The sequence below is a fragment of the Tamandua tetradactyla genome, chromosome 14 (assembly GCF_023851605.1).
Source record: "Tamandua tetradactyla isolate mTamTet1 chromosome 14, mTamTet1.pri, whole genome shotgun sequence".
Classification (NCBI taxonomy): domain Eukaryota; kingdom Metazoa; phylum Chordata; class Mammalia; order Pilosa; family Myrmecophagidae; genus Tamandua; species Tamandua tetradactyla.
The window spans coordinates 7,518,674-7,541,873 of record NC_135340.1 but is presented as its reverse complement, the minus strand read 5'-3'; the positions used below and the strand labels follow the sequence as shown (position 1 = coordinate 7,541,873).

General features: G+C 36.9%; 1 protein-coding gene and 1 pseudogene across 4 annotated transcripts in view; both read right to left on the bottom strand.

Annotated features, from left to right (window-relative positions):
* Positions 1 to 23,200, bottom strand: part of MIS18BP1 (MIS18 binding protein 1) — a 75,592-nt gene that overhangs the window by 5,817 nt on the left and 46,575 nt on the right. For 3 of the 4 annotated variants that reach the window (XM_077126846.1, XM_077126847.1, XM_077126848.1), the window contains exons 12-14: positions 4,853 to 5,028; positions 3,911 to 4,071; positions 1,644 to 1,792 (exon numbers count right to left, since the gene is read on the bottom strand). In XM_077126846.1, coding sequence (XP_076982961.1) covers positions 1,644 to 1,792; positions 3,911 to 4,071; positions 4,853 to 5,028 — 486 coding nt within the window. Of the gene's footprint in view, positions 1 to 1,643; positions 1,793 to 3,910; positions 4,072 to 4,852; positions 5,029 to 23,200 lie in introns of those variants that run through there. The other variant, XM_077126849.1, reaches the window with a different exon arrangement.
* Positions 5,754 to 11,963, bottom strand: LOC143655586 (SREBP regulating gene protein pseudogene; annotated as a pseudogene).

The following is a 23,200-nucleotide window of genomic DNA, read 5'->3' as shown; positions in this document are numbered from 1 at the left end:
TTTTGGAGAGTTCCTTTTGTGAATGAGGGAGCCACAGAACCACGACAGAAGGTCAAGAGAACTTTGGAGATGAAAAAGAAAAACACCTCAGGGGGAGCTTCATGAAGCAAAAGGCCTAGAGAGAGCTAGCAGACACCGCCATACTCGCCATGTGCCCTTCCAGCTGAGAGAGAAATGCTAAACGTCATCAGTCTCCTTGAACCAAGGTATCTTTGCCTGGATGCCTTAGATTGGACATTTCTATAGACTTGTTTTAATTTGGACAATTTCACAGCCTTAGAATTGTAAACTACCAATTAATTAAATTCCCCTCTTTAAAAGCTGTTCATTTCTGGTATATTGCATTCCAGCAGCTAGCAAACTAGAACACAGACTTTCTCTAATGAATACATGTTATGTAAAATTCATACACTTCATAGTTTAATTTCTTAGTTCTTAAAAACTATTACCCACAGCAAATTATTTCACACCATTAAAAATTCTTGATTTTTAATTACTATTATTCCATTATATGGACAAACTGTAAACTCATATCTATTTCCTTAGTTTATTTCCAGATTTTTCAGTTTTATGCAGTTTTGTGATGAACAGCTTTGTTCATAAAAAATATAAATACAGGGCGGGCCACGGTGGCTCAGCAGGTAAGAGTGCTTGCCTGCCAGGCCCAAGGACCCGGGTTCGATTCCCGGTGCCTGCCCATGTAAAAAGAAATATATATATATAAATACATACTTGCCTAAATCCTGTATTTCCTTAGAATCGACTAATAAGATTCAAGTGTCAAAGGGATGAATATTTTAAGGCTTTTGAAGAATTTGGCCAAAAGGTTTAACCAAAACCTTTGTACCAATTTATATTCTCAATATACTCTCACCTGCTTTAATTACTAAAGCAAAATATTAGTGGATTGCTAGAAATTATGCTTTTGCCCAGTAAATGCAAATTAAAATCTCACCAAGTTTCTTGAGAGTACTAAAGACTTCTCAATCTAATATCTGACACCTGCCTCTCACTCTATAGAAATTCGTCTTGCTACAATCACCCAGATCTTAACTGCTGTAACAAACAGCCTATTTCTAGTTCTCATTCTCATCCCTTTTCATCTTTTCTCTGCAACATATGAATATTGGTCACCCCTACTTTTTTCTTAATATTTTAAATTTATATTTCAAATAGTTCCTATATGCACATGGTCATGACTCAAAACTCCTTCCCATTTGTCTGTAGCTACCTTAGTTCCTTTTCCTAGAGATCACCAATATTTTCAGTTTTTTATGTATCCTTTCAGAGATACCTAATCAAATCAAATAAAGTAGGTATAGCATAATAGTTAGGTCTTCACTACTCTGAGGTTATAAAATAATTCTCCAAGGTTTCTTTAAGTATTTTTTTATAATTTAACTTTTGACATGTAAATTTTCATCCATTTGGAATTTATCCTGATGTAATAAGGTGTGAGCTATATCCTAATACTATATTGAGTAACATTCCTACTCCCGTAACTCCACTCTTGACTACCAGGAATTATTTTTTCTTGTCTTCTTAAAAATTATGACTATTTCTATTACTGACATTTACGTGTTCCCCAATATGCTGATGAAGAGAATTATAATAGCACAGTTATCACATGCATAAATTTTTACCTATTTATAGAGGTTAGCATGCCAGGACTGACATGCTGACACTGAGGAGTTTTTGCTAAAGGAAAGATAACCGATGATGGAGTTGTTGGATTTTGATCCATATTTGGCATAATATCATCCTCTTCTTGACTGTCTTGAAAACTTGGCAACTAGAAAGCAAATATTTATTACCAGCAGGCACAACAAAAATGGAATTTCTTATTATAACAATGTGTGTTTTGATGAGCTGATAAGTTGTTTTCTTCCTTACAATTTTCCTACTGAGATAATTAAAAACAGTAGTAGGTAGTGAACAGAGTTTAGCATCTAAAAAACCCCAGTTTCTCCTCTGTAAAAGACAATGACACCTACTTCTAAAGGCTATGAAGACCAAGAGGTTAGCAAATGTTTTCTGTAAAGAGCCAGCTGTAAATATTTGAGTCAAATATTTGTGGGCCATACAGTCTCTGTCCCAACTACTCAACAATGCCACTGTAGAGTGAAAGAAACCATAAGCAATATACAAAGAAATGGACTTGGCTGTGTCCCAATAAAATTTTATGTACAAAAACAGGTGGTAAACTGGATTTGACCTCATGTATAGCCTACAGTTTACCAAACTTTGGTGTAGATTGAAAAAAACAACTATAATTTATTACTGTTATGCTTGGTACTCAGTAGAAACTCAAGTAGTTTTAGACTTTGTTTTTTTGTCTATACTTCAAATAAGTAACAATTCAATCCTTAATTAGGATTTTACACATTAAAACCTTAGAGAGGGAGGGCCATGGTGGCTCAGCAGGCAGAGTTTTCGCCTGCCCATGTGAAAAAAAAAACCTTAGAGAAAGTGGCTTTTTGTCACAGAAAATGATCTGATTCACTACCTTTCATTTCTACTTTATCTCTCTTTTTAATGTTAATATTTATTTAGGCCAAAATATTCAGAACCTAAAATATGGTGGGACAACAAATTACACAACTCCTAAAGGAGTCTGGTGTTTGTGAAAGGAATACTGTAAGGGGACTCAGATTTCACTCTTAAAATACATCCCTCTATAACCTTTGAAGGAAAAAAGAGCATTCAGATAATGTTACTAAACTCTTAAAACACTGTGTAGCCTTTTTAAATGGAAGATTCAGCAATACTGAGAAACTGTTAGGTTAAAAAATTGCCCTTAAGTCTAGCTTAAAAAAATTAAAAATTACATTAAGTCCAGCTTACTAGCTCATTCAATTTCACACTTAAAAGTCTACTTGTCTACAGCCACATTTTTTTACTTTACTTCAATCTTAATATTCTTAACATTTATATTTAAACTCTAGAAATTCTCAAATGTGTACTTAATATTTTCACTATATTTCATTGTGTTTATGAAAAACATCCTTATTGGATATATAGATTGTTTCCAGTTTATTTGCTGTAAAGATAGGCCTGCAATTAACATCTTTGGGAATATTTCAGCTTCTTTGAGTTTCTGATGATACCAAGAGTAAAATTAATCTTTATGGCTCTTGTAATGTATTTCCATTTGTAATGTTTTCCAAAAGGTAATATCTAATTTTTTGCATCCATTGATGTACGAGTGTATCAATATTTCCATTGTTCTTTTATTAGTAGTGGGTATTTTAACTTATTTACAAAAAGGTTCAATAATTTAGAAGATACGCATATAATTTACGTTATTAGCTAAAATGACCACTTCCCTAAAGTCTGTTGAGTTTTAAAATTTTTGTTCCTTTTTCCCCTATATTCTTGATATTTATCATCCCCGCATTTGAATGTGTTCTGCATATTACAGATTATCTATGGCTTTATTTGTTATAAATATTTTGCCTTAAATCACTGAGGTTTACAATTATGCATTCCACTCTACAAAAATTAACTTATAAATTCAAATCTATCTTATGTTAATCTCACTTAATACCTCTCTTCCCCCAATTCACTGTACCATAGGAAATAATTTTTTCCTATCCCTTACTTTTTAAAAGTTTGTTTCACTGTATATTAGATTTTAAGTTTATACGTATTTGACCTACTTCTGGGTATACTGTTTGGCCTATTTCTGGGCATATATTTCTCCAGACATCACATATGAACCCCAGCAGACACAGGAAGCTGGTGAGAAATGACATGGCTGCTTCCTATACGAACTATACTCTGGTCACGTCTGGTGAAGCTATCAATCCTTGACCTAAATATTAGTGATGAACACCAACCATACATAAAAATGGAAGCTATAAAAATCAATATAAAGGAAAAAAATGATTCATGCATTTAAGACCCTTACCAGTACTCTTCGATTCTGCAAGGGTGTTGTACTGAAAAAATCATCATGGTCATCTTTTGGCAACTGTTCCAGAAAATCCCTCATCTGTTGCTTCCTTTTCAGAGTTCCCACTTTGGCAGTTATCTTAGTAGTTCGCGTCTTATCAGCATCATCTGTTTTGCCTTAAGAGTCATCAAAACATTTCCATAAGGACTTAGTCATTTATAGTAACTGCTATAAGAAGTAAACAGCTTTTGTAACATCTAAACTCATATTAAATAAACTCAGCCTCTGCTGTTTCACAAATCTATGTAGCAAATGATTATTTTGCACTGGGGTCAGTGCAATAAATGTAGATAGCAAGATCTTCATGAAGAAACTACCTAAGACTAGGCAGAGTGAGGGTAAGGAGGTTAAAGAGGTCTTTAAGCTGTGAGAAGGCTACCCTTCTACACCCCTTGCTGAAAGCCTCATATATTGATTGTACTAAAATAGAAACCTCACTGAAGTCTGGATACTTCCCTAAAGGCTTCTCTGACATAAAAAAGCATTTAATAACAACCTTGGGCCAGGTGTATACAATTCTGGGGTCTATGAAAATTAAATTTATTCTGAGTTCATTAATGATTTACTAGGATGTCCTACCTAAGAGGCCTCAAATTAAATTAGATCCTTAAAACAATAAACCAAATATTGAAATCTCTGGATCCAATTGCAAATTTCCTAGAACAAACATGAAGTACAAGGCTGCTGAGATTATCACTGATTGAAGTAGCTACCTTGGTAAGACTTAAAAAAATGAAAGGGATGGTTTTTAAAGTTCTATCTAGCTCAAAAAATTCTTTCTAGCTCTAAAACGCTTACATTTAATAGGACTCACAGAGAACAAATAAATACATCATCAGTGATTAGAAATCTATACTGAGAACTAGGGGAAAAAAATTTATTTACTTCAAAGGTTACCATTTTTGCCTTTCTTGACATTGGCTGCCTTTTTCTTCGTGACATGTTTCTGGGATCCTTTTCCTCGGGGATCTTCCATATATTTCCTCTGGCATTCCTCAGCAGATCGAGAACCTATAGCCAATGCTACATCTGCCCAGAAACCAGGTTTGTGCTTTGGAATGGATGAAAAAGCACTATGGAAGACCAAAAGCAGTTAAAACAAGTTAAAATGTCAGTTAAAAACAAGACATTCAAATGAATAAAAATAACCTTCTGAACACATACCACTGAATCCATGAGATTTGCTGAACTGAAGGGATTTACAAAATCACTCTAGATAATGATTTGAAAGAAGATACTATTCCCACCACTCACTCATGTTAGGCTTAAAATAGGAAGATGTGGTTTTATGTATCTAATAATTGGCCTTCTATTTTGTTGTATTCTATTAAACCTGAAAAAATGATCCCAGGTCTTTCAGCATTTTTCTTTCTTTTTTTTTTAATTGAGAAATCTTCACACAGATACTTTCTATACATAGTACATAATCAACGGTTCACAATATCATCACATAGTTGTGTATTAATCACCATGATCACTTTTTTGAATATCTGCATCACTCCAGAAAGAGAAAGGAAAAAAAAACCTCATCCTAACCACACCCTACCCATTCCTCCTCCTCGACCAATAGCATTTGGTTATACCCAACTTATTTTAAACTTTGTTCCCCCTATTATTTATTTTGTATCCTTATTTCTTTACTCACCCATCCATACCCTAGACAAAAGAAGCATCAGACACAAGGCTCTCACAATTACACAGTCAGATTGTAAAAGCTGTTATCATTATATGAACAATTACACAGTCAGATTGTAAAAGCTGTATCATTATATGATCATCTTCAAGAATCTAGGATACAGGAACACAGTGCAACAGTTTCAGGTACTTCCGTCTAGCCACTTTAATACACCATAAACTAAAAAGGGGATATCTTATATAATGCCTAAGAATAACCTCCAGGATAATCTTTTGACTCTGGCTGAAATCTCTCAGCCACTGAAACTTTATTTTGTCTCATTTTACTCTTAGCCCTTTGGGTCAAAAAGGCTTTCTCAATCTTTTGATGCTGGGTCCTGGCTCATTTATCCGAGACTTTCTGTCCCATGTTGCCAGGGAGACGTACACCCCTGGGAGTCTTATCCCAGGTAGTAGGGAAAGCAGTGAGTTCACACGCTGAGCTGGCTTACAGAGGCCATATCTGAGCAACAAGAGGTTCTCTGGGGGGTGACTTTTAGGCCTAATTTTAAGTAGGTTTAGCCTATCCTTTGCAGGAATAAGTTTCATAGGGGTGAACCCCAAGATCAAGGGCTCAGCCTATTGATTTGGTTATTCCCACTGCTTGTGAGAGTATTAGAAATTCCCCAAATGGGGAAGCTGAATATTTCCTGCTTTTCCCCATTCCCCCAAGGGGACTCTGCAAATACTTCTTTATTCACTGTCCAAATCACTCTAGGATTTATCGGAGCATCACATTAACCTGGACAAACCAAACAAAATCTTGCTCCCTATTCAAGACTCCATATACTTATCAACAATTTTTCTTAAGTTCAACTAATGATTTGGTCTTTTGGGGGACTCTAGCACGACTAATTTTTCTATACTGTTGCTCAAATCTTATTCACGCTGAGTATATTGGAAGGTAAATTTAGTTACTATATACTCCAGATCATAAACTCTTTATTCAAATTGTTATGCTTGCTTTCATTCTACTGTAATTTAGACAAAAACAGCATTTTAGTTAAAATATTTTCCTAATTGAGGGAACTGAGAATTGAAATAGGAATGAAACTACAAATCAAGATAAGATGGCCCTCAATTTAATAAACTGAGCTATGTTCTAAAAGTTTACTTGCAAATGATTTAGGGCATGGAACACACATTACTATCCCTATCCTCCCCACCCCCAATGAAAATATATTACTGTCATTAGACATCATAAGTTCAGCCAAAAAACATCTATTTAACTCACTCTATTAACCTAAAAATGGCACTTAGTGATATTTCAAATAGAAATCCAATTAGTACACGAGTTACATGCAATGGTATGCTGGTAAATGTTTAACAATCAGATCCCTGGAACCAAAGTCCTGATTTGTAGTGTTTGCCAATTTCCATAGTGTAAATATTCTCATTGTGCTGATTTCAAGCTACCAATTTTTTTTTTTAATAGGCAAAGGACTTAAATAGATATTTTTCCAGGAAAGATATACAAATAGCCAATAAACACATGAAAAGATGTTCATCATCAAAAGCCAACAGGGAAATACAAAATAATACCACAGTGATCCATCAGGTCACACTCACAAGGATGACTATTTTTAAAATGGAAAATAACTGTTGGCGAGGATGTGGAGAAACCAGAACCCTAGCTCACTGTTGATGTGAACATAAAATGGTGTAGCCACTATGAAAAGTAAAATGGCAGTCCTTCAAAAAGTTAAATATACAATTACAGTTTAACCAAGCAACCTCATTTCCAAGTATATGGCCAAGGAAGATGAAAACATACCCCCAGGTTTATAGCAGCATTATTTACAATAGCCAAAAGCATCTATTAACAAATGAATGGATTAACAAAATGCAGTACATAACCACAGTGGAATATTACTTGGCTATAAGAAAAACTGAAGTTATAAGACATGCTGCAACATGGAAGAACTCTAAAAACATGTTCAGTGAAATAAGACACATAAGGACAAAATTGTATAATATCACTTATTAAGAGATGACTAGAAATGGCAAATTAGAGGGTACCAGGGGAGGGGGAATAGAGGAAAGGGGAGTATGTGTTTGTAAAATTAAAAAAAAAGTCACTGCCTGACAGTTGACTCTCTAAGAAAGTCTCTAGTTCACATACAACCATGGGGCTCGGCAAGCCTGAATTCCGTAAGGCAGGCCGCAAAGCTGGGAACTCAGGTGAAGGTATCTGATTAATTCCCCCAGAAGCTGGCCAGCTGAGCAGAGATGAAAATTCTTCCCTCTGACCGCTGAAATAATATTTCTCCTTTTAAGGTCATCAACTGATGAGATTCTCATCATCAGCTGAAGGCAAGCGCCTCAGTTGATTGAAGATTTAGCCACAGATGCAGCCAACTTATTGATGATTTCAATCCATGAAACACTCTCACAGTAACAATCAGGCTAGTGCTTTCTTGACCAAACAAGTGGACACTGTAACCTAGCCAAGTTGACACATGAATTTTGCTATCATAGTTAGGTTTTCTTTTCTTTTTTTTAAACATAAACTATTAAACTGTTATAAATTGCAGATCACAGGGAAACTGAGTATTTACACCTGTTATATCCACAGAAGCTGAAAGCAATAAAGAATGCAGGCATACTAATGGCTGCTAATGTATCTCCATTTGAGAACTGACTTAATACTGGAATTCTCCAACAGGACACAGGGACGAGGCAGCCTTGATTTTCCAGAGATTCCCTCTGTACAGTGGCTGAGCAGAACACTTTGATTTCAAAGAAGTGAGGATAAGAGAACTCCAGGACAGGAAGTTAGAAATTTTGGTTAAACCATTCTCTCACACAGGTTCACAAGCATATTCAAATACCACTAGAAAATAACCTGCATGCATGTGGTGCTAACAGCTATAAATTTTTCATAGAATTAGTATGGAACAGTGGGACTTTTCAGGTAATTTTATGGTCTCAGGATATGGTTAATTCCTTGGTGTTCAAGCCCTACTCCTGAAGATGCTGTTAAAATAAAAACAAAAATAACCCCCCTATAGAGAAAATCCACATTCTAAGAGAAAATATTTCATCTGGGCAAAAGGATAATTTAACTCATGAAACTCAAGAACACAAGAAAACAAGAATAATGACAATAAAAAATAATTTCCTTGAATATATTTTTCTACACAAAACATCATCACTTTCCCAATCCTCCAAAGATCTCCGATAAATAATTTTAAGGCAAAAGGGCCCAGATCAGAACCATAAATAAAAACTGACCCCCAAGAAGAGAACAAAAGTCACAGTGCTTTCACAGTGACTTGTAGAGCCATACCAGAATGTCAAAACCACCTAAAGCTTGGCCTGCAGTTTTGCCTTTTGTGAATGTGAATGGATGGAGATTCCATGCTGCCTTATAGAACAGTTCCATCTGGTTAGTTTCAGGGATGAGTGAAGCAGAGTATAACACGAGAAGTATTGTCTTCTGACCAATGCACTACGTTTGAATGCTGAAGTCTAGCTTCAGGCTGGCAGTTCTTCAGCAGGGTATCTTCTAACCCACACTTTAAGTCTTCTGCACCTATCACACAGGGAAGAGCTCAAGAGGGCTCTCACCATAGCAGTACTTTGCTAGGTATTCTCATGTTGCAGGCTCTGGGACGAGGTTGTGCATTTAGCCAAACACAATTCAAAGTGATCTTCCACTGCTATGAAGAGATTCTGGAATGCCACAGCTGCTCCGCTGAGGAAGTGCTCCAGGAGAAGTTGCTTACTGGGCTGCAGGCAGCAGGAGACACAGTACTTGTAGGCACTGCAGCAGCCGCTGGACAAGCAGTCATCACAGCAGTATTGCTTTGTGCTAGGCACGCTGACATGACATAGCCATTTGTCAGCAAATTATTCCTTTCACAAATGTATCCTAGTTTATACATGATCAGTGCTTCCCTTGAATGGAATTATGGCACTGATTGCCTGGTCGACGGCTATTGCCCAGGTTAAACTACTTTCCAGGGAATGGGTTGATCATGGATTTGAATCTGAAGTAGATTACGATCTCTCCTCCTGCTCAAAGAGCAAGGAGAACACCCACCTGTTCCACAGGAGCTGGCGTTACACCATGGTCACCAGGCTCACCATCCTGGCGCGGAGCAGGGCATGGCCCCTACGCTTCCCACAGCCCCAACTCGCCTCAAGCTATCAATTTTACATTGCCGAATGCAGTTTGGAAGAAACCACTGTACAGATATAACAGATAAAAAATGTGAAGAAATAATAAAATGTACAGTGATAAGCTGCATATTCATTACCTGAAAACTTAACATTTATCATTGAACCTGCCATACAAGCTGACTGCAGCATACCAATGCATAAAAGGAGAAAAAATACTCATGGCATTAAACACTTGTTAAGAATGCTCTACTGTTTTGCATAATTAACTACCCTACCATTGTTCTAAAATGGAGAACTATGAAGATTATGGGAGTCAAACTTCCCTAGTTATATGTACAACTAATTTTTATGATTTGAAAATTATGATTTTTATAAAAAAAGACTACGACTGCATGAAAGGGATTTGTCATGATAAAAATACTTACAGCATGTAAATAAGAAATTAGTCCACAATTAATACATCTGTTCTAGGTTTTCTCAGATAATTTTAAAAGGAAAATTTAATCACATCACCCCAATCCTACTTAAACTCATTTCATTATTCTTCACATAAAATCCCCAAATCCTTAACATGACCTACACTGTTCTTTGCTCTGTAGTCTCAGCTTGAACTATTTTTCCCTCATTTTCCATAGCCATTTTGGCCTTCTTTCAGTATTTCTGACTTTGCCCTCTTCCTTTTTACTTTTATAATATTGTTCTATCTAAAATGCACTTTTCTTGAGCCTCTCTGGTTTAAATTTTTACTTAACCTTCAAATCTTATTTGCCTAAACTACATCAGATTGCCCTGATATACTCATAAACTCAGTGATTACATTACATAAAAATCTGTCTACTCCACCAGGCTGTAAGTATGATGACAGGTACAAAGCATTGGAATACAAGCCAGAATCACTTGAGAAGCTTAAAGCAAAAATGCAAGTAAGCAAAGAAGGAATAAGCAAGCAAAATAATCAGATTCATAGACTCTATCCCTGAAGATTATAAATCAGTATGTCTGGGGCGAGAGTAGTTTGCATTTTCAAAACTTCCCAGGTGATTATTTTACTGTGCAGTCTGATTGGGATTGCTTTATGTTGTACATAAGAAAGTAGTAACATATCTAATTTGAGTGAGTAAAATAGGTAAAGACAAGGAAAGGTTTCAGGGAGGTGGTGATATGTGAAATAGAATTTGAAGGATGGGTAGGAAAATAGCAGGTAAAGAAGAGGCAATAAACCTACAATGAAATGAAGATGAGGAAAACGTGACATATGGTTAGGAAATAGCATAGTTCATTTTCACAACGTACTGTATATAACAGGAGTTTTGAAAAACCCAGAGAAGCTAGCCCAAACCCAGGCCTGCCATATCTGAATATTTTAATAGTATTAAATCCACATTTTGTTTTACATTTTAAAAAACATGAACAAATTGACTTATGGGGTACAGAGTTCTATGAATTTTACAGACGTATAGATTCGTGTAAACCTATAAAGCTGTCTATGAACTAGGTTCATCCCACAAATTTTGAAATATTATCACTTTCAGTTCAGTATACTTTTTAATTATGTTTGAGTTGCTTGCTCTCTTTCATCCAATAGATTATTTACAAGTGTTATTTGATTTCCAAATGTTTAGAGATTTTACTGTAATCTTTCTGTTACTGATTTGTAGTTTAACTAAATTATGGTCAGAGAATACCCTTTATATGATTTCTTTTAAACGTGTTAAGATTTGTTTTATGATCTGCTCTTTGGTCTATTTTAGTGAACGTTCGACACATCCTTGGGAAGAATGTACTTTTTTTTCTATCCTTTTTTTTTTCTGATTTATTTATTTATTTATTTTATTTTTTAATTTAATTTTATTTTTTTATTAATTAAAAAAATTAACACAACATTTAGAAATCATTCCATTCTAAGATGCAATCAGTAATTCTTAATATCATCACATAGGTGTATGGTCATCATTTCTCAGTACACATGCATCGATTTAGAGAAAGAAATAGCAAGACAACAGAAAAAGAAATAAAGTGATAACACAGAGAGAAAACAAAAATAAAAATAAAAAGTACAAAAATATATAAGAGAAAAAAAAAAACTATAGCTCAGATGCAGCTTCATTCAGTGTTCCAACATAATTACATTACAATTAGGCAGTATTGTGCTGACCTTTTTTTTTTTTTTTTACAAATCATACCATTCTACATATGCAATCAGTAATTCTTAACATCATCACACAGATGCATGATCATCGTTTCTTAGTACATTTGCATCGGTTTAGAAGAACTAGGAATATAACCGAAAAAGATATAGAATGTTAATATAGAGAAAAAAAATAAAAGTAATAATAATAAGAACAAAACAAACAAAACAAAACAAAACAAAAACCTATAGCTCGGATGCAGCTTCATTCAGTATTTTAACATGATTACTTTACAATTAGGTATTATTGTGCTGTCCATTTTTGAGTTTTTGTATCTACTCCTATTGCACAGTCTGTATTCCATCAGCTCCAATTACCCATCATCTTACCCTGTTTCTAACTCCTGCTGAACTCTGTTACCAATAACATATTCCAAGTTTATTCTCGAGTGTCGATTCACATCATTGGGACCATACAGTATTTGTCTTTTAGTTTTTGGCTAGACTCACTCAGCATAATGTTCTCTAGGTCCATCCATGTTATTACATGCTTCATAAGTTTATCCTGCCTTAAAGCTGCATAATATTCCATCGTATGTATATACCACAGTTTGTTTAGCCACTCGTCTGTTGATGGACATTTTGGTTGTTTCCATCTCTTTGCAATTGTAAATAACGCTGCTATAAACATTGGTGTGCAAATGTCCGTTTGAGTTTTTGCCCTTAATTCCTTTGAGTAGATTCCCAGCAATGGTATTGCTGGGTCATATGGCAATTCTATATTCAGCTTTTTGAGGAACCGCCAAACTGCATTCCACAGTGGTTGCACCATTTGACATTCCCACCAACAGTGGATAAGTGTGCCTCTTTCACCGCATCCTCTCCAGCACTTGTCATTTTCTGTTTTGTTGATAATGGCCATTCTGGTGGGTGTGAGATGATATCTCATTGTGGTTTTGATTTGCATTTCTCTAATGGCCAGGGACATTGAGCATCTCTTCATGTGTCTTTTGGCCATTTGTATTTCCTCCTCTGAGAGGTGTCTATTCAAGTCTTTTTCCCATTTTGTAATTGGGTTGGCTATCTTTTTGTTGTTGAGTTGAACAATCTCATTATAAATTCTGGATACTAGACCTTTATCTGATATGTCGTTTCCAAATATTGATTCCCATTGTGTAGGCTGTCTTTCTACTTTCTTGATGAAGTTCTTTGATGCACAAAAGTGTTTAATTTTGAGGAGTTCCCATTTATTTATTTGCTTCTTCAGTGCTCTCGCTTTAGGTGTAAGGTACATAAAACCGCCTCCAATTGTAAGATTCATAAGATATCACCCTACAGTTTCCTCTAACTGTTCTATGGTCTTAGACCTAATGTTCAGATCGTTGATCCATTTTGAGTTAACTTTTGTGTAGGGTGCGAGATATGGGTCTTCTTTCATTCTTTTGCATATGGATATCCAGTTCTCTAGGCACCATTTATTGAAGAGACTGTTCTGTCCCAGGTGAGTTGGCTTGACTGCCTTATCAAAGATCAAATGTCCATAGATGAGAGGGTCTATATCTGAGCACTCTATTCGATTTCATTGGTCGATACATCTATCTTTATGCCAATACCATGCTGTTTTGACCACTGTGGCTTCATAATATGCCTTAAAGTCAGACAGTGCAAGACCTCCAGCTTCGTTTTTTTTCCTCAAGATGTTTTTAGCAATTCGGGGCACCCTGCCCTTCCAGATAAATTTGCTTATTGGTTTTTCTATTTCTGAAAAATAAGTTGTTGGGATTTTGATTGGTATTGCATTGAATCTGTAAATCAATTTAGGTAGGATTGACATCTTAACTATATTTAGTCTTCCAATCCATGAACACGGTATGCCCTTCCATCTGTTTAGGTCTTCTGTGATTTCTTTTAGCAGTTTTTGTAGTTTTCTTTATATAGGTTTTTTGTCTCTTTAGTTAAATTTATTCCTAGGTATTTTATTCTTTTAGTTGCAATTGTAAATGGGATTCGTTTCTTGATTTCCCCCTCCGCTTGTTCATTGCTAGTGTATAGAAATGCTACAGATTTTTGAATGTTGATCTTGTAACCTGCTACTTTGCTGTACTCATTTATTAGCTCTAGTAGTTTTGTTGTGGATTTTTCCGGGTTTTTGACGTATAGTATCATATCGTCTGCAAACAGTGATAGTTTTACTTCTTCCTTTCCAATTTTGATGCCTTGTATTTCTTTTTCTTGTCTAATTGTTCTGGCTAGAACCTCCAACACAATGTTGAATAATAGTGGTGATAATGGACATCCTTGTCTTGTTCCTGATCTTAGGGGGAAAGTTTTCAATTTTTCCCCATTGAGGATGATATTAGCTGTGGGTTTTTCATATATTCCCTCTATCATTTAAGGAAGTTCCCTTGTATTCCTATCCTTTGAAGTGTTTTCAACAGGAAAGGATATTGAATCTTGTCAAATGCCTTCTCTGCATCAATTGAGATGATCATGTGATTTTTCTGCTTTGATTTGTTGATATGGTGTATTACATTAATTGATTTTCTTATGTTGAACCATCCTTGCATACCTGGGATGAATCCTACTTGGTCATGATGAATAATTCTTTTAATGTGTTGTTGGATACGATTTGCTAGAATTTTATTAAGGATTTTTGCATCTATATTCATTAGAGAGATTGGTCTGTAGTTTTCTTTTTTTGTAATATCTTTGCCTGGTTTTGGTATGAGGGTGATGTTGGCTTCATAGAATGAATTAGGTAGTTTTCCCTCCGCTTCGATTTTTTTGAAGAGTTTGAGGAGAGTTGGTACTAATCCTTTCTGGAATGTTTGATAGAATTCAGATGTGAAGCCGTCTGGTCCTGGACTTTTCTTTTTAGGAAGCTTTTGAATGACTGATTCAATTTCTTTACTTGTGATTGGTTTGTTGAGGTCATCTATGTCTTCTTGAGTCAAAGTTGGTTGTTCATGTCTTTCCAGGAACCCGTCCATTTCCTCTAAATTGTTGTATTTATTAGCGTAAAGTTGTTCATAGTATCCTGTTATTACCTCCTTTATTTCTGTGAGGTCAGTAGTTATGTCTCCTCTTCCATTTCTGATCTTATTTATTTGCATCCTCTCTCTTCTTCTTCTTGTCAATCTTGCTAAGGGCCCATCAATCTTATTGATTTTCTCATAGAACCAACTTCTGGCCTTATTGATTTTCTCTATTGTTTTCATGTTTTCAATTTCATTTATTTCTGCTCTAATCTTTGTTATTTCTTTCCTTTTGCTTGCTTTGGGGTTAGCTTGCTGTTCTTTCTCCAGTTCTTCCAAATGGATAGTTAATTCCTGAATTTTTGCCTTTTCTTCTTTTCTGATATAGGCATTTAGAGCAATAAATTTCCCTCTTAGCACTGCCTTTGCTGCGTCCCATAAGTTTTGATATGTTGTGTTTTCATTTTCATTCGCCTCGAGGTATTTGCTAATTTCTCTAGCAATTTCTTCTTTGACCCGCTCGTTGTTTAGGAGTGTGTTGTTAAGCCTCCACATATTTGTGAATTTTCTGGCACTCTACCTATTATTGATTTCCAACATCATTCCTTTATGGTCCGAGAAAGTGTTGTGTATGATTTCAATGTTTTTAAATTTGTTAAGACTTGCTTTGTGACCCAGCATATGGTCTATCTTTGAGAATGATCCATAAGCACTTGAGAAAAAGGTGTATCCTGCTGTTGTGGGATGTAATGTCCTATAAATGTCTTTTAAGTCTAGCTCATTTATAGTAATATTCAGATTCTCTATTTCTTTATTGATCCTCTGTCTAGATGTTCTGTCCATTGATGACAGTGGTGAGTTGAAGTCTCCAACTATTATGGTATATGAGTCTATTTCCCTTTTCAGTGTTTGCAGTGTATTCCTCACGTATTTTGGGGCATTCTGGTTCGGTGCGTAAATATTTATGATTGTTATGTCTTCTTGTTTAATTGTTCCTTTTATTACTATATAGTGTCCTTCTTTGTCTCTTTTAACTGTTTTACATTTGAAGTCTAATTTGTTGGATATTAGTATAGCCACTCCTGCTCTTTTCTGGTTGTTATTTGCATGAAATATCTTTTCCCAACCTTTCACTTTCAACCTATGTTTATCTTTGGGTCTAAGATGTGTTTCCTGTAAACAGCATATAGAAGGATCCTGTTTTTTAATCCATTCTGCCAATCTATGTCTTTTGATTGGGGAATTCAATCCATTGACATTTAGTGTTATTACTGTTTGGATAATATTTTCCTCTAACATTTTGCCTTTTGTATTATATATATCATATCTGATTTTCCTTCTTTCTACACTCTTCTCCATATCTCTCTCTTCTGTCTTTTTGTATCTGACTCTAGTGCTCCCTTTAGAATTTCTTGCAGAGCTGGTCTCTTGGTCACAAATTCTCTCAGTGACTTTTTGTCTGAGAATGTTTTAATTTCTCCCTCATTTTTGAAGGATAATTTTGCTGGATATAGGAGTCTTGGTTGGCAGTTTTTCTCTTTTAGCATTTTAAATATATCATCCCACTGTCTTCTAGCTTCCATGGTTTCTGCTGAGAAATCTACACATAGTCTTACTGGGTTTCCCTTGTATGTGATGGATTGTTTTTCTCTTGCTGCTTTCAAGATCCTCTCTTTCTCTTTGACCTCTGACATTCTAACTAGTAAGTGTCTTGGAGAACGCCTATTTGGGTCTAATCTCTTTGGGGTGCGCTGCACTTCTTGGATCTGTAATTTTAGGTCTTTCATAAGAGTTGGGAAATTTTCAGTGATAATTTCTTCCATTAGTTTTTCTCCTCCTTTTCCCTTCTCTTCTCCTTCTGGGACACCCACAACACATATATTTGTGCGGTTCATATTGTCCTTGAGTTCCCTGATACCCTGTTCAAATTTTTCCATTCTTTTCCCGATAGTTTCTGTTTCTTTTTGGAATTCAGATGTTCCATCCTCCAAATCACTAATTCTATCTTCTGTCTCTTTAAATCTATCATTGTAGGTATCCATTATTTTTTCCATGTTTGCTACTTTATCCTTCACTTCCATAAATTCTGCGATTTGTTTTTTCAGTTTTTCTATTTCTTCTTTATGTTCAGCCCATGTCCTCTTCATGTCCTCCCTCAAGTTATCGATTTCATTTTTGAAGGTTTTCCATTTCTGTTCGTATATTCAGCATTAGTTGTCTCAGCTCTTGTATCTCATTTGAGCTATTGGTTTGTTCCTTTGACTGGGTCATATTCTCAATCTTTTGAGCGTGGACAGTTATCTTCTGCTGCTGGCGTCTGGGCATTTATTCAGATTTCTCTGGGTGTCGGACCCAGCAAGGTTGTAAAATTTTTCTGTGAGATCTCTGGGATCTGTTTTTCTTATCTTGCCCAGTAGGTGGCGCACGTGGCACACGTTTGTCTCAAGTGTTTGAAATGGGTCTCCCCTAGTCACCGATCTCCGCGGCCTGGGGTTTCGGATCCAATTCTCTCCGTTGGTTCAGGGGCCGCCCGTAGTGGGTGCGTCAGCTTCCACGGCTTGAGGGGACCCTGTGGCTGGTTGCGGGCCGCAGCGGGCCTGGGGGATTCCCCACCGGACCAGGAAGCCTCCCGTGGGGGGGGGGCCACCGCGGCTTGGATAGCCCTCCGATCCGAGACTCGTATCCGCGGACTCGAAGCCGAGACTCGAAGCCGCCCGCAAAAGAGGGGCGCCAGCCGTCTCGGCTTGGGAAACTTGCCTCTCTGAGATTCTCAGCCGGCCCGGGATGGAGGGAGGGAGTAACTTGGACCGCCTCAGCTGCCGCTGATCGGGAAATTGCGTGCCGCTCGGGGGTCTCACCTCAGCCGAGTCTTGCAGTCAGACTAGCCAGTCCAGACTGTGGATAGCCCTCTGATCCGAGATTCGTAGCCGCGGACTCAAAGCCGAGACTCGAAGCCGCCCGCAAAGAGGGGCGCCGCCTGCCTCGGCTTGGGAAACTTGCTTCTCCGATACTCTCAGCCGGCCCGGGAAGGAGGGAGGGAGTAGCTCGGACCGCCGCAGCTGTAGCTGCTCGGGAATTCGCGCGCCGCTCGGGGGTCTCACCGCAGCCGAGTCTCGCAGTCAGACTAGCCAGCCCAGGCTTTGGATAGTCCTCTGATCCGAGACTCGTAGCTGCGGACTCAAAGCCGAGACTCAAAGCCGCCCGCAAAAGTGTGGCGCCGGCCGCCTTGGCTGGGAAGCTTGCCTCTCCGAGACTCTCAGTCGGCCCGGGAAGGAGGGAGGGATTAGCTTGGACCGCCGCAGCTGCGGCTGCTCGGGAAATCGCGCGCCGCTCGGGGATCTCACCGCAGCTGAGTTTCGCAGTCAGACTAGCCAGTCCAGACTGGGTTACGCTGTGTCCATTCCCTGCTGTAGCCCCGGGAGCTGTTCTGTACTGTTTCTGTTCACGTATTAGTTGATTTGGAGTCGGAGGAACTAAGACGCATGTACCTTACTAAGCCGCCATCTTCTCTATCTATTCTTGAGTGGAATTTTCTATAAGTGTTAATTAAATCCAGTTGGTTGATGTTATTGCTCAATTTTCGGTCTACGAGTTTTATAAAATACTGAGAGGAGCACTGAAGTGTCCAGCTACAACTGTGGATCCGTCTTCTTTTTTCCTTACAGTTCTGTCAATTTCTGATTCATATAATTTAAAGCTTTGCTGTTATATATATACATAGTTGGGTCACGTTTTTTCATTCTTTCTGACAGTGTCTGTCTTTTAATTGGTATATTTAGACCATTATTTAAATGTAATTATATTTGATTTAGGTCAACTGTTTCATTATTTCCTGTCTTTTAACTTCTTACATTCTTTCATTTCCCCTTTCCTGACCTCTTTGTGGTCATTCAAAGTTTTTAGTATTTTAATTTATGAATTATATACTTGAATTTAACTTTTTATATAATTTTTTAGTGGTTGCTCAAGAGGTTACAATATTCATATTTAACTACAACAGTCTACTTAGAATCAATACATTACTTCTTTGGGTAAAAGGTAAAAATCTTACCATCACACAAGTCTCTTTAATCTGCCCCCCTTTCCATTTTAGTTGTCTTATGTATTACATCTACATATATTTAAAACTCTCACATATTTGTTTTCAACCATTAATATTTAAAAGAACTCAAGAGAAAAACAGTTTATTATACTTATCCAGATGTCTACCAAATCTACTGCACTTCTTCCCTAATTCTGGATAATGAATGCCTCTTTCCTCAGTTGTCTCCATTCTGCTATTGATCTTATCTGGTAAGTTTTCATTTTGGTTATTGTATTTTTCAGTTTCAAATTTTCCACTTGGTTCTTCTTTCTATCTTCTTCTTCTTGCATAGACTTAAAATTTCCATTCCTTTTAAGAGTGTTTCCTTTACTTCTTGGAGCACTTTTAATAATATCTGCTTTAGAGTCTTATCAGATAATTCCAATATTCACATCTTCTCAGGATTGACACCTATAGATTGCCTATATCAATGTGAGTTGAAATTTTCTTTCTTTTTATCTGGCATGGGTAGGCTCCAGGAATCAAACCCATGTCTCCGGCATGACAGACAAGAATTCTGCAACTGAGCCACCACTGCATTGCCCTTTCTTACTTCTTTGTAGGTTGAGTAACTGGGGATTTGAATATTATAAGATCATGGATCTTATTTAAATCCTATGGAGAATGTTGATATTTCTGGTTTGCAGGCAATCAACTTTATTATATACTCCTAACTAGAATTTCTGTTGTACAGGCATTTTCAATTCTCCTTAGATGGTTTAATATTCAGTTTAAGTTTGAGACCCTTTTCTAGAAGGAAATGATGGGAAATATAACAGGGAAAGATAAATAAGGTTATAATACAGTATATGCTCAATGTAAGACAGAGGAATATTTATGTAATTTGAAGATTGCTAGGAACATAATGAAGGGTTTTGAGCTGTGAGAACCACAAACTACACACTAAGACTAACTGGACATGTATAAAAAGCATTACACATAGAAAAAGAATAAAATTACAAACACAAGGCCACTTCCACAATAAAATATAAAGACATCAAAGGTCTGAAAAAAGAGTAGTGTCAAGAAAAGAGGTCTTAGGTGCTGTCAGAAAGATGGCAGTGAGATGCTTTGGATAAATGTTACCCCCACAGATACAATGAAAAAATAAGCTGAAGGGGTCAGCACCAACTTTCCAAGAACTCTGGAAAGTTCTTAAAGGTAAATGGCAACTAGTCAAATCGGAACCAGAAAAATAAAACCTAAAAACAGTAATAAGAAAACAGTGGGATGGTTTCACTTTCTCTGCCTCCCTGACCCCCAGTGTGGATTGGTGCCCACGCTCCCAGTGGAGTAGTGGTCTACGTTCCTAGCATGGGTCCCATTTAGTGTGTATGTCTGCCCATATCAGCTCCCTCAAAGATGGATCCAAGGCAATAATTAGTTTTGCCTAACACAGAAATCACCAGGGTCAGAGAGAAGTGGTGCAGCAAAGTGCATGGAACAGAACAAACCACTGCTGTTGGGGAAGAAACCTTGTCCATGAGACATAAAATTCAGTTCCTGGATCTGGGAAGAGAAGCTAGGGAGAGAGATTTTATCTTTTAGATATAATCTTTTGGAAACTAGGACACCCAAGAGAATTCATCTGTGCTAGGGAATTTTTGAAACCAACTGTGCCTATCCAGGGCAGACATGTGCTCAGAAAAACCAAAGAACCTGTTTGCTGTGGACTGATCTATCCATCATAAACTGGACTAAGCACTGAAGGAGAGCCTCAACACAGAGTCAATCTACACTACAGTTTTGGAACAAACAAAACAAAACAAAAAGATCCATTAAGTCCTGGGGAGGTGCAAAATTCTGACTTTCAAAGTTAGCACATTAAAATAATTAAATGTCTAAACTTCAACAAAAATATCTCAAGGCATACAAAAAAAGAAAAATAGGATAAGATGGTGCATTCAAAGAAACAAAATAAAGTGACAGAAACTATCCCTGTGGAATCTCAGCATTGGAATTACTAATCAGAGACATTAGGTCAATCTTCCTAAATAAGTTCAATGATCTATTGGAAAACAAGGACCAAAAAACTAAAGGAAATCAGGAAAATGACACATGAACAAAGTGAGGAATTAGAAATTTAAAAAAAAGCAAAGTCTGGGCAGGCCACAGTGGCTCAGCAGGCAGAGTTCTCGCCTGCCATGCCACGGACCCAGGCTCAATTCCCAGTGTCTGTCCATGCAAAAAACTACCAACCAAACAAACAAAAAACCCAAGTCTATTGATGAGAAATAAAGTGAAATTAAAAATTCAATAGAGAGGGGGTGCAAGGGCAGTTCAGTGGGAGAATTCTTGCCTGCCATGCATGAAAATTGGGTTCAATTCCCAGCCAATGCCCTTCCCAAACAAACAAAGAAACCAACAAAAACAAACAAGCAAAAAGTTCAACAGATGGTGCACCAATAATGGGATACTCTCATGGAAAAAGAATGAAATGTCACCCCACCATACAGCACACAAGTAATAAATAAATAAATAATAAAAATTTTAAAAATTCAATAGAGGAGTTTAAAAGCAGATTTGAACAGAAAGAAGAATCAGCAAACTTGAAGACAGGACAATTTAAATTATTCAGACTGAGCAGAAAGAAAAATAATGAAAAAAAGCGAGCAGCACATAAGAAACCTTGGGATTCCATGAAGTGCACCAATATTTGAGAATCCCAGAAAGAGATGAGAAAGAGAAAGGAGGTACAAATAACATTTGTAGAAATTGTGGCTGAAAACATCCCAAATTTGATGAAAGGAATGGATACACATTTCTATGAAGCTCTACTCCAAATAGGATAAGCTCCAAGAGATCCACATTGAGACACATAGTCAAACTGTTAAAGGCCAAAGACAAAGAAACAATCTCGATAGCAGCAAGAGAAAAGCACTTGTCACATAAAAAAGATCCTCATTAAGATTAAGTGCCATCAAAAAGTATTGGCAAAGTCCCCTAAGGGTTGGGAGAGAAAATACAGAACTATTAAACTTTACATCACTTCATACTGTGTCAAACTATAAGGACACCCAAATCAATAGCCATACCCTTGATCTTGAGGCGTACTCTTGTGAAGCTTATGTAGGTAGTGGAGAAGCTTAGCTTACCTATAGCTATCTATGCCTAAGAGTTACTTCTGGATGACCTCTTTCGTTGCTCAGATGTGGCCTCACACTAGTCCAACTCTGCAAGTGAAATCAATGTCCTTCCCACTACATGGGACATGACATCCAAGGGTGAAAGCCTCGCTGGCTATGTGGGAGATAACTCCTAGGGATGAATCCGGCCCTGGTACTGTGGGATCAATAATGTCACCCTGACCAAAAGGGGAAAAAGAAGTGTAACTAATAAAGTACCAGTGGCAGACAGAGTTCAAAGAGAGTTGAGAGGCTACTCTGGAGGTTGCTCTTATGCAAGCTTCAGTTAGACATTGCTACCTATCATTACCTCCCAAACCCCAATCAGGACCATTTCAGCAAATCCTAAAGAACACCTAGGGCAATATACAAGATTCCACAAGGGTTCCATGCACTAGAGTAACTTTCCAGAAACCTACAACCTCCAGTTGGGTCCCTGGACCAGTTAAGTCCTGAAACCTATAGGGCCCAGCCTCTCCAGAACATCAGATAGATCCATCTCCCTACCCCATATTAGTGACAGACCCTTCCAACATGAAGAAGTTAGAATGGCCATAGCCCAAACACCCCTAAAGAAAGGGACAGAAAGATCAAAAGTGATTATGGAGTTATACAGAGAAAATAGGATTTAATAAATGAGTATGACTGCTGAATCACTAAATTGATATCTCTTTTAGTCTTCAGTTTCTTAGAGCAGCTAGAAGTAAAAACCTAAAATTGTGGAATCGTAATCCATGTCAAACTCTGAAATATGTTCTACAACTAATTATAGTGCTGTGCTTTGAAATTTATCTTTTTTTGATAAATACTTTTCACAAAAAAGAAAGAAAAAAGTCAATTGTGGTGATAAAAAAATATTTAAGCCTTCTAGCCTCCTATATTCTTGAGTAGCTAGAAAGAAAAATCTGAGATGATTGTGTGGTGGCTCATGACAAACTGAGATGTGTCCTGTAACTTCTTGTTGAGAAGTGTGCTGGAAACTATTGCTTTTTATTTCTTTGCTTTGTTTATATGTTATACCATACAATAAAACAGTAAAAAATTAAAATAAAATTTTAAAAAGTAAGAAAAAAACAAAAAGATTAATACCAATCTCTCATCATACACCATGAGGGTCAGAAAGCAGTAGGATGA